Source organism: Neoarius graeffei, chromosome 7 (assembly GCF_027579695.1).
Source record: "Neoarius graeffei isolate fNeoGra1 chromosome 7, fNeoGra1.pri, whole genome shotgun sequence".
Taxonomy (NCBI): domain Eukaryota; kingdom Metazoa; phylum Chordata; class Actinopteri; order Siluriformes; family Ariidae; genus Neoarius; species Neoarius graeffei.
The window spans coordinates 95,248,879-95,260,673 of NC_083575.1; the positions used below are offsets into that span (position 1 = coordinate 95,248,879).

General features: G+C 41.4%; 1 protein-coding gene across 1 annotated transcript in view; it reads left to right on the plus strand.

Annotated features, from left to right (window-relative positions):
* The window catches only part of tenm3 (teneurin transmembrane protein 3), an 813,838-nt gene that overhangs the window by 703,152 nt on the left and 98,891 nt on the right, over window positions 1-11,795 (plus strand). The window contains exon 19 of the mRNA XM_060925037.1: window positions 1,923-2,066. Within this exon, the coding sequence (XP_060781020.1) occupies window positions 1,923-2,066 (144 nt within the window). The remainder of the gene's footprint in view (window positions 1-1,922; window positions 2,067-11,795) is intronic.

The following is an 11,795-nucleotide window of genomic DNA, read 5'->3' on the forward strand; positions in this document are numbered from 1 at the left end:
CAGGACACAAAACAAACAAATAAATAAGTACTTGAAAAATAATTTTATTTTTTTTAAGTTATAATTTTAAATTATAATTTAAAAAATAATATAAATATTTTTAAAAATCTATAATGTATGTTGTTTTCCCAGATCATGCAGATTAAGTGCACTGTTTCAGTGAATGTAGTATAGTGTGTGTGTGTGTGTGTGTGTGTGTGTGTGTGTGTGTGTGTGTGTGTATTTTGGTTGTGTAATAACGCTGGACTTTGTAGAGGTGAGTGATTGAGTTGGAGATGCAGGTGAAGTGAGAACTCTCCATGTCACTCAGCCTGGATCACGTGATCAGCGTTGTCACGGTGATAAACCGCCGCTCAGTGTGTCCCGCCCGGCCTCGTCCTCCACCCTGTGCGGTTAATTGAATAAACGTGATGTGTGGAGCCTTACAGAGACAAAATGCTTTCACCCCAAAGCCAGCGTGTAAATCCGTCTCTTATCTTTCCGTCCTGGAGCAGTTTCTGCTGACAGCGGTTTACGGTGTGTGTCTGATTAGCGAACGCAGCGTAACGGCCACAGACGTACACATCCATCTCTCCGGGGTGGAAAGGTCACACGCGTTTCTGTGGCTTTGTGAGGACGGCTGCTGATGAGGACGGATGGGCATGGTGGTGTCCTCGTGGTCAGGGACGTGTGGCGGGAGAGCAGATCGCTCGGTCCAGCACTGAGACGCCGCGTCCTCGGGGACGGGACCGGGGTGAAATCACGGCGTGTTTATATTCACTACAGCACTGTGGACAAGGACACGGGACTCACAGTGCACACGCTTGATAAAACACAGGGACCACGACTTCAGGGAAAGAACGAGCAGACACACGACCCCAGTGAATTACACCAGCGTTCATAAAATACAGAAAAACTCATAAATGCTGTTCAGGAAGGAAACGGAACAGACGAGTAAATAAAACAATTCAATCAAGAGAAGAATTAATATTCATGAAAATACAATTCAAAAAGGAATGTTAGTCTCTTCTTCTGTATTTATCAACCTCTCTGTCTGTCCTCCTGTCTGTCTGTCTGTTTATCTCCCTGTCTGTTTATCTGTCTGTCTGTTTATCCCCTGTTTGTCTGTCTGTCTGTCTGTTTGTCTATCTGTCTATCCTTGTCTGTCTGTCTGTCTATCTGTCTCCTATCTATTTCTGTCTGTCTGTCTATGTATTTTTGTCTATCTGTCCTTCTTTCTGTCTGTCTGTCTGTCTGTCTGTCTGTCTCTCTTTTTGTCTGTCTGTCTGTCTGTCTATGTCTGTCTGTTTGTCTGTCTGTCTTTTTGTCTGTCTGTCCTTCTATCTGTCTATCCTTCCAACTATCTCTCTATCTGTCTGTCCTTCTATCCATCTCTGTCTGTCTGTCTGTCTGTCTGTCTGTCTGTCTGTCTGTCTGTCTGTCTTTCTATCAGCTGGTGATGTTCTGTATGAAATATCAGGTAATGATTCTGCAGATAAATGTAAAGTTCCACAAAAATACAAAAAAAAGAAATAGAATTAGAAAATTTAAATTGGATAAAATATTCATTAATCAATCAGCAGTCAAAAGGTTATTAGTGTAAAATTGTTTTGTGTTTTTTATATTTATTTATTTATTCATTCATCAAAATACCAAGAGCGACCATTTTCAGAAGAAGAAGAAGAGATAAACAGCCCTGTTGTCATGGCGAGTGTGCCACAGACTGTACACAGTTTATTAAATATTATTTTAACGACATATTTTTATTAAAAACTATTGAAATTTAAACAGATAATGATGTCATTATTGAGTGATTTCCCTCTGTGTGTTTTTGGCCTTATTGTGATTTTTATTTTTATTCAGAAAAGTGTTTTAAAATTTAGATCTGATCCATTAAATCCCTGAACCTCTCCTTCTCTCCCCGTGTGTGTGTGTGTGTTTAGTGTCAGTGGGTTTTGAGTATGAGTCGTGTTTGGATCTGATCCTGTGGGAGAAACGGACCGCCGTCCTTCAGGGTTACGAACTGGACGCCTCCAACATGGGCGGCTGGACTCTGGACAAACACCACGTGCTGGACGTCCAGAACGGTGAGGACACGCCCTGTACAATCCTGCGCTCTGATTGGTCAGAAGGTGTTGATTGTGTTTCTATAACAGCAGCTCTGACAGTAGTGCAGGTTTATTTTAATGCGCTCACTCTGATACAGTATGGTTTCCATAGCAATGGCTCCTTCACAGGGGCGTGTCCAGCAGAGCTCCGCTGATTTAACGACTCGTGATGTGAAGGTTTTATTTTTTTTAAGCGAGGAGAAGTGTGTTTATTTCACACTGAAAGAAGGAGTCTCCAGTGTCAGCACTTTGTATCAGTCACCACATCAACACACAGCGAACGTGACAGAGAACAAAGTGTGACTTGTTCTTTAATAAATTAGAACACACACACACACACACACACACACACACACACACACACACACACACACATTAACTTTTAACTCATAATGAGTCAATTTTACAGTAAAAAATATCAACAATTATAGCATTCTTCAAAACAGGACAAAGTCAGCATCATGATTTTTCCACTTCATACAGACGTGTGTGTGTGTGTGTGTGTGTGTGTGTGTGTGTGTGTGTGTGTGTGTGAAATGCCAGCAGGTTTATTGCGTTTTCCTCGGTGCTTTAGCCGTTCCAGCTCTTGAGCTCTTTTCCCCCTTTTTTTGATCCCAGAGGAATCCAGCGCTGCTTTAATCTCGTGAACCAGCGACACCTTTTGTGACCTATGACCTTTGAGTACCTTCTACTTTTTCTAAATCTTTCTCTCTTCTCCATCACTGACCTAAATATAGGAGGATCTCAGGAGAGAGAGGCTCAGGTGTGTGTTTACAACCAAACACACAGAATTATTCTTGTTTCCTTTCTTTTTCCTTTTCACCATTTTGTCAGGAAATAAAATGTTCCTAAAGAAATAGGTTTGTAATTTGCACACGTTTCTTATTTTGTTTCCTAATGTTTTATTATTATTATTATTATTATTATTACACTGCAGCCCCACTATAATGAACTCTTTTACTACGAACTTTTGCAGATAATGAACTAAGGTCGTGTCCTCACCTTCAATGACAATGAGTCAGAGTCTTCAAAACCCCATCCCTGAGCCATGCGCTCCTCTTCCCCCAGAGACAAACGATAAGTAATCAAGTCCACAGTCACACTAACAATACTTGTTACCGCCATAAAACAAAGGCTTCACGAGCCTCGCTTAGGTGTCAATCACTAACATTTATCAAGAACAATGATAACTGACTTCAAAAAATCCCTTAAAGAGACTTTCTATGAGCAAAAAGCAGTTTTACTCGAGTCTTTACTCCGTAAGCACTGTTGTCATGGTTACTCGTAAACATAAGATACTCTCCGTCTGTTAGAAAATGCAGGTGATAGATGGATGTAATCGCTGGAAGAGTTTTATTTAAAAATATGCTGGCAAACAGATCCAAATCAGCGATCAAAAATCAGAGTTGAGAAACGGGCGATGGTCAGGCGAGGTACAGACAGAATATCAAAGGCGGAGATGAAGGGCAAAATACAAAGCAGAATCAGAAACCATAATATCAGCACTGTGGTACAAAAAGGCTTGGTAATGTGAGACGCAAGGTACAGAGCGTAAACTTCGCAAAGTCTGTGTGTAGTGAGAGTCCTGATAAGTGCATGCTGTGATCGCACTCTAATCTGGAACAGGTGCATGGTAATTAGTCCTAATGAGTAGCAGTTCGAGGTGTACCACTGCACGTGCATGGATGTGACGCTGTCAAAGACAAACGTCATATCATGGAGCATCTAAAGCATGGTGAAAGAAGCAACAAATTTGTCTGAAGAATACGGTGTCCCGAAAAATCCAATTTCAACTTTTAAAGAGAAAGAGAAAGAGCTCTGAGACTTCGTCTATAACTGCAATCAACATGACGGACTGCAAAGAAAGAAGATACGGCAAGCAAACGACGACAAGTGTGACTTATTTCCTTTACTTCGTATATATGTAAGTGAACTAAGTGTAAATATAAATTGAACACAGTTGGTCCTGTTTGATGTAAGAGTGAGTGTTTGGTGTGACACTGGGTCCATTTCAGTTTTACGAACTTTTCAGGATAATGAACTATTTGTCGTCCCCCATGGAGTTCATGATAACGGGGTTGCAGTGAAAATTTCCTTTCTTTTTTATTTGGATATTTTTTCTAGAACATCTTTTATTTTATTTTTATCGGGATGGAAAGCACTTTGTGCTGCTCATCTTGAAAAGTGTTATAAAAATAAAGCTATATGGGTCGTTCTTTGGTAACAGGATTACATTCATAGCAAAATGTGGTCACTTTTTTAGTTGCAGTTCTCAAGATAATGGTATTAAATAAAAATTCTCCTCTGTGTGGGGGATCTCTGGTGTATCTGTTTATTTAGCGCAAAAGTCTTTTAGCACAACTCTGGATTATGGTCACAATAATAATAATAAAAAAACCACTCATATTTCCCTTTCTTGCATGTAGAAGTCACAGCAATTATCTAAAATATAAGCAGCTTAATAAAATAATTCAAATAGCTGTACATAGTTTTCCTTTTTTTCGACCTTTTTTTTGTAAATAAATAAATAAACAACAAACAAAAAGCTTTCTTTAAACTCTGACCATCTTGTAAATTTCGCTTGACTTTTCATTCTTTATCAAATTAGCAAATTATAAATAATAAATGTGATATAATTTAAGCTTAGCACTTTAATAAAGACAGAACAAACCTGGGAGTTGGCTGAGCGGTGTACTGGGTCAGGGGACGTGCTGGGTTCAATAATTTGGAGGGAGGATTTGTGACTAGCATACGGGCTCCATCAAACACGGCCGTTTCAAGATGGCGGAGTGGAGAAATACAATCGCTTGTTTTCAATCGGAATCTCGGCAACTTTCATTAAAAAATCCATTAAACATCTTTAAACATAAATAAATATTCATAATAAAGATTAAGTGTTCTTGGATCTTGTGCTAAGGAACTTAGAGTTGCCCTAAGAGACTTTAGAGTTGTGCTAAGGGATGTTTGTGCTAAATAACCGTAAACCATCTTTAGACCCTAAAACTCTGAACACAAAATCTTTCATGAGGAGAGAAAAGTCAGTAAAGGAATGATGTCAGAAAAAAAACTGAACTTTCATTTTTAAGGGTGTATTCAGACCAGGATAGTTCGATAGTTCACTTGCTTTGGTCCGAACTAAATGTTTTTTTTATTTTTTCATTTTGGTGCGGTTCACTTTCACACCGTACATTTTAGTAAGCGGACCAAAATCTGTCAACAAAGCCACGCGCCCTGAGGTCGTTCACCTATTGGTCAGAGACGACACGCGCACAAAGCGTTAAGTTCAAAAGTAGTCACAGAGGATAGCGCTGATGAGCGCACATCATGTTGTGACAGTTCTGGCTCTTCATGCAAGTCGCTAGTACTGTCACTTTTTGAAAGAATGTCCCTGATTTTAATGTAGGTCTGACGGAGTTTCTTCACTTTTAGCCGACATTGTTCTGGGGAGCGCGTGAACCCCTTCTCCTTCATTTTCTCACTGAATACAGCAAACACGTCGGCATTTTTGTGTGTTCTCTCCATAAAGCTCAGATATGTGGACATCTGCCCATATATCCACAAGGGTACGCGTTTCTTCCTCGGCCCACGTTTGCCCCCTACTCATTTTTTGTACTCTGTAGTCTAGCCTGAATGACTGAACAACTGTTGTAAGGTTCCCTTGACAACCGAAACAGTGTTTGCGCTTTGCGGTGGAGTGTCAAGACTCTGTTTCCCATAATGCTCGACAAACGACGGAAGCTCCCGAGGTACAAAAAAGCAAAACTGTCGGATTAGGTCCGGTCTGCTTTCACACCTCCAAAAGATCCGCACCAGAGTTCCTTTAGTCCGGACCGAGTCCGACCTTGCAGCTCGGTCTCGGTCCGCTTGTTTGGTCCGGACCAGAGTTCGGTGGTTTGTATTCAGACCAACCCAAAAGGTCCGGACCAAGGGAAATTTGGTTCGTTTGGTCGTTTGGTCCGGACCAAACAACGTAGGTGTGAATACGCCCTTAAATTTAAACCAAGATTTCTCTGAAGCGACGTTGCTGTAATTGGGGTTGTGATGATTTTTAAATCTGGTTTTCGGTAGACTTCGCCTTGGAGTCCAGACTTCAGCAACGTGACTGAGCTGACGGGTTAAAGCCATCTTAATCATTCCATCATTTTGGCCTCTCCGCTGAAGAACTGCATTATTATTATTATTATTATTATTATTACTTACAGAATAAAATAGATATGCAGCAGAGAGAGATTGGGTGATCCTGGCACAGTCAGGCTGGTAAGGCTCATCATCAGCTCAGGGCCCTCCCCCTCTCTACACGCAGCCCAGACAGCGAATGGGACTTCTCCCAGGAAGCGCTGCCTAGTCGAACCCACCAAGAACCTTTTGGAGAATATGGAGACTCCCCAACACAGCAGCCTTCTGCATTACCCAGATTGTGAGAAGAGCTGTGCTCCCGATGGAAAACCCGGGCACTCTCTTGATCTGCGTCAAGAGATCAGGAGGTACCAAACCAAGGGCACCGAGAACAATGGGGAGTCAGACAACCGTGTACTTGGGATGCAAGCGAGACATTTCAAATGTGAGGTCCGCATATTTTCCATGTTTTTCCTGAATCTTGTCAATCACATTGCTGCCAAAAGGGACAGAAAATTAAATTATGTAAATGACTTCATTGGTTTTATCAAAAAAGGACAAGATCAGGTTTGATCAGGTTCAGGTTCAGATCAGATCAGGTTCAGATCAGGTTTGTTGGCTGGAATTTTGCGCAGGCTGTATATAGGCCTATTCCAGAGAAGTTTAAAATCATCATTTTCCATGGTGCCCTGTACATGTTCAGGGTCATGCCATGGATGGATCTCGGAGTCAAAACCACAGGCATGGCGAAGATGGTAGTAAAAAGAACGAGCCATGCCATCATGTCGTTTTAGATATTGCGTTTGTGCCAAAGCAGGGCATCCACTGACAAGGTGTTGGACAGTCTCATTAAATTAATTACATAATCTACATTTAAAATTCACATTTTGCTTTAAAATCGCATTTTGGCGATTACAAGTGGGCAGTGACTGGTCCTGGGCTGCAAAAAGAAAGCCCTCAGTCTCACTTTTCAGACCAGCTGACTTCATCCAGGCAAAGGAATCGGTAAGATGACTGTTCTGTTCCGCACACTGCATGTAGACACGATGCAGTGGTTTCTCAGAAAGCCTCTCCTTGAAATACCGACTCTGCGCTGATTTGATGTACGACTTCACCTGGTTGACGCCCATCTCAGTACCATCCAGCAGTACATCACCATCAATAAAATCAACATCAAAATTGAGATTTTGTCCAACAACCTTAGCACGCTTAAAATAGCTGTGGAATTCCTTGCTTTCATCATGAGTCTTGACATGCTTCACCAGAGGATCATCTGACAAATAAATGTGAGCAAAAGTGCACACTAAAATTCTATCATGGAGAGCTTCCACATTAATCAAACCTTGACCTCCAGAATTAATTGGCATATATAAACGATTGAGAGAGAAACGAGGGTGGTGAGCTCTATTATCGGACATGATCCTTCTAGTGAGGCGGTCAAGACCCTGAACGTCTTGTTTAGTCCAGTCCACTATTCCGAAGGAGTAAGAAAGGACAGGCACAGCAAAAGTGTTGGTGGCTTTGACCTTGTTTCGAGCATTAAGCTCTGAACTCCAGACCTTTTTTATATGAGATTTATATTCTGCCCTAAGTTTGTCTTTGATGTGGGCATTCTGGAGTTTGTCTCAAACTTGCATTCCCAAGTAAGTGTAGGCCTGATCTTCCACTAGATGCTCAATAACTCCTCCCTCTTGCAACTCAACTGATCCACCTTGTACTGCCTTGCCACGTTTCAAATGAAGAGTATTGCATTTGTCGCGTCCGAAGCTCATACCTATATATCATTAGAAAAGGACTCGACAAGGAGAACCTGTTCTTTTAAGTTTGATTCACCTTTGGCAAGCAGTTCAATGTCATCCATGTAAAGGAGATGAGTAAGGGGTGTTGGGGACCTGTGCTGAGGAGGTCCAGGGTGATATCCCTCCTCCCTATTGAGAAAAAACTCAAAGGGTTTAGTGACAGACAAAAAAGCAACGGGCTAAAAGAGTCACCCTGAAATATTCCTTGTTTAATTGGAATAGATTCTGAAGTCTGCACCTGCCCTTGCGAGTACATCTCAAGCTGAGTTGACCAGCAACTCATTAAAGACTTGAGTAAAACAAGCAGTCGCTCAGGCAGGTCAACACATTGCAGAGACTTCAGAATCCACTCATGAGGTACTGACTCATATGCTTTCTTGTAGTCTATCCAGCACATTGAGAGGTTACGGTGATAAGTTTTGGCCTCTTCAAGTATCATTTTTTGAGCAAGGAGTTGATCCTTGCATCCCCAACATCCCTTTCTTGCTTCCTTCTGCTCTCTATAAATTATATCATTGTTTGAGCAGTACGCTGACACTAAACTTGTCAAACACCCTGTAAAAAACTTACAACCCCGATTTCAAAAAAGTTGGGACAAAGTACAAATTGTAAATAAAAATGGAATGCAATAATTTACAAATCTCAAAAACTGATATTGTATTCACAATAGAACATAGACAACATATCAAATGTCGAAAGTGAGACATTTTGAAATTTCATGCCAAATATTGGCTCATTTGAAATTTCATGACAGCAACACATCTCAAAAAAGTTGGGACAGGGGCAATAAGAGGCTGGAAAAGTTAAAGGGACAAAAAAGGAACAGCTGGAGGACCAAATTGCAACTCATTAGGTCAATTGGCAATAGGTCATTAACATGACTGGGTATAAAAAGAGCATCTTGGAGTGGCAGCGGCTCTCAGAAGTAAAGATGGGAAGAGGATCACCAATCCCCCTAATTCTGCGCCGACAAATAGTGGAGCAATATCAGAAAGGAGTTTGACAGTGTAAAATTGCAAAGAGTTTGAACATATCATCATCTACAGTGCATAATATCATCAAAAGATTCAGAGAATCTGGAAGAATCTCTGTGCGTAAGGGTCAAGGCCGGAAAACCATACTGGGTGCCCGTGATCTTCGGGCCCTTAGACGGCACTGCATCACATACAGGCATGCTTCTGTATTGGACATCACAAAATGGGCTCAGGAATATTTCCAGAGAACATTATCTGTGAACACAATTCACCGTGCCATCCGCCATTGCCAGCTAAAACTCTATAGTTCAAAGAAGAAGCCGTATCTAAACACGATCCAGAAGCGCAGACGTCTTCTCTGGGCCAAGGCTCATTTAAAATGGACTGTGGCAAAGTGGAAAACTGTTCTGTGGTCAGACGAATCAAAATTTGAAGTTCTTTATGGGAATCAGGGACGCCGTGTCATTCAGACTAAAGAGGAGAAGGACGACCTGAGTTGTTATCAGCGCTCAGTTCAGAAGCCTGCATCTCTGATGGTATGGGGTTGCATTAGTGCGTGTGGCATGGGCAGCTTACACATCTGGAAAGACACCATCAATGCTGAAAGGTATATCCAGGTTCTAGAGCAACATCCCATCCAGATGACGTCTCTTTCAGGGAAGACCTTGCATTTTCCAACATGACAATGCCAAACCACATACTGCATCAATTACAGCATCATGGCTGCGTAGAAGAAGGGTCCGGGTACTGAACTGGCCAGCCTGCAGTCCAGATCTTTCACCCATAGAAAACATTTGGCGCATCATAAAACGGAAGATACGACAAAAAAGACCTAAGACAGTTGAGCAACTAGAATCCTATATTAGACAAGAATGGGTTAACATTCCTATCCCTAAACTTGAGCAACTTGTCTCCTCAGTCCCCAGACGTTTACAGACTGTTGTAAAGAGAAAAGGGGATGTCTCACAGTGGGAAACATGGCCTTGTCCCAACTTTTTTGAGATGTGTTGTTGTCATGAAATTTAATATCACCTAATTTTTCTATTTAAATGATACATTTTCTCAGTTTAAACATTTGATATGTCATCTATGTTCCATTCTGAATAAAATGTGGAATTTTAAAACTTCCACATCATTGCATTCCATTTTATTTACAATTTGTACTTTGTCCCAACTTTTTTGGAATCAGGGTTGTATACTGAGTGTTTAAACAAGTGATTGGCTGGAAATTTTTGGGATCAGTCAAGTCACCTTTTTTAGGAAGAAGTATTTTGCGTCCTTTGCAGACCCATGGAGGAACATTCCCTGAATCCAGAAGCAAATTAAAATTGGTCACTAAGTGTGGCTGGACGCAGGGAAACAGTTTCCAGTACCGGTTTCTTATGCCATCAGGCCCTGGTGCCGTACTAGATTTGGACTTTTTTATAATAGTTTTAAGGCAATCTGGTGTAATATATGATATATACGGCCTTTTAATTTTCTCATGCATAGCATGATCTTGGACCCATGGTTCCTCAAAGTTGCAGTTGCCGCACAGACCACAACTGTTTCCAGAACCTTTCATTGGAGTCCATGGGGGGTCGTGTCTCATCACCTTCTTTTGATTTAAGTTGCCTATAAAATTGTTTTTCATCTTTTTGGAAAAGTCTATTTTGTTTAATGAAATTATTTTTCTTTTCCCATTTAATTTTCCATTCAGTCCAAACCTTTATTTTTGCCTTGAGGGAATCAGTAATTTGGAGAAGAACTTTTTCTTTTGTTGTCTTAAATTTTGTCTTCAGTTTTCTCCAGATTGACTTTTGACGTTTTGTCATTGAATTCCCTGATAATCGTAATTTGAGGCATGGTTCAATCCAGGAGATATATTTTCTTGTTTGATTTATTTTCATTTGGAACCGATTTTTCTTTGGAACTTTGTTTTTATTTGCATTAATATCTTCAGTTTTGGAAACTGTATGTAGTTCCTCCAATGTTCGAGCAGCAGCATACACACAACAGTTGATTTCCTCCAATGAACTGTCCGCAGATAAAGTTGCAGAAATAATTTCATTTAATTTATCAATTTCATTTTCAGGGAATGATTGCTTGGAATGTTGAAGTGGCCTCCGTTTATCAATAGGCAAATCAAGAATCTCATTTCATCTCATCTCATTATCTGTAGCCACTTTATCCTGTTCTACAGGGTTGCAAGCGAGCTGGAGCCTATCCCAGCTGACTACGGGCGAAAGGCGGGGTACACCCTGGACAAGTCGCCAGGTCATCACAGGGCTGACACATAGACACAGACAACCATTCACACTCACATTCACACCTACGCTCAATTTAGAGTCACCAGTTAACCTAACCTGCATGTCTTTGGACTGTGGGGGAAACCGGAGCACCCGGAGGAAACCCACGCGGACACGGGGAGAACATGCAAACTCCGCACAGAAAGGCCCTCGCCGGCCCCGGGGCTCGAACCCGGACCTTCTTGCTGTGAGGCGACAGCGCTAACCACTACACCACCGTGCCGCCCCAAATCAAGAATGTCATTATAAATGGAATGAAACAAAATATACGTACATTGGATCATCAGAAAGGTCAGTAACAGAAGATGGGGCAGAATCAGATGAAAAAGGTTTTTCAGAAGTTTTTCCGAGGCCACTTGGCTCGTGTGAGCTAATTTCATTGGTGATTGGGGAAAGAAGAATACGGACATCCATTTGGAGTTTCGGGTCTGCTGCCGCTGGAGCAGTGGGTTCTTCTGGCAAAGGTACCTGACGGACTGGTGATTTTAGCTCACTTGACTCACGGTGCATGTAAATTTTTAGTCGCCAGAG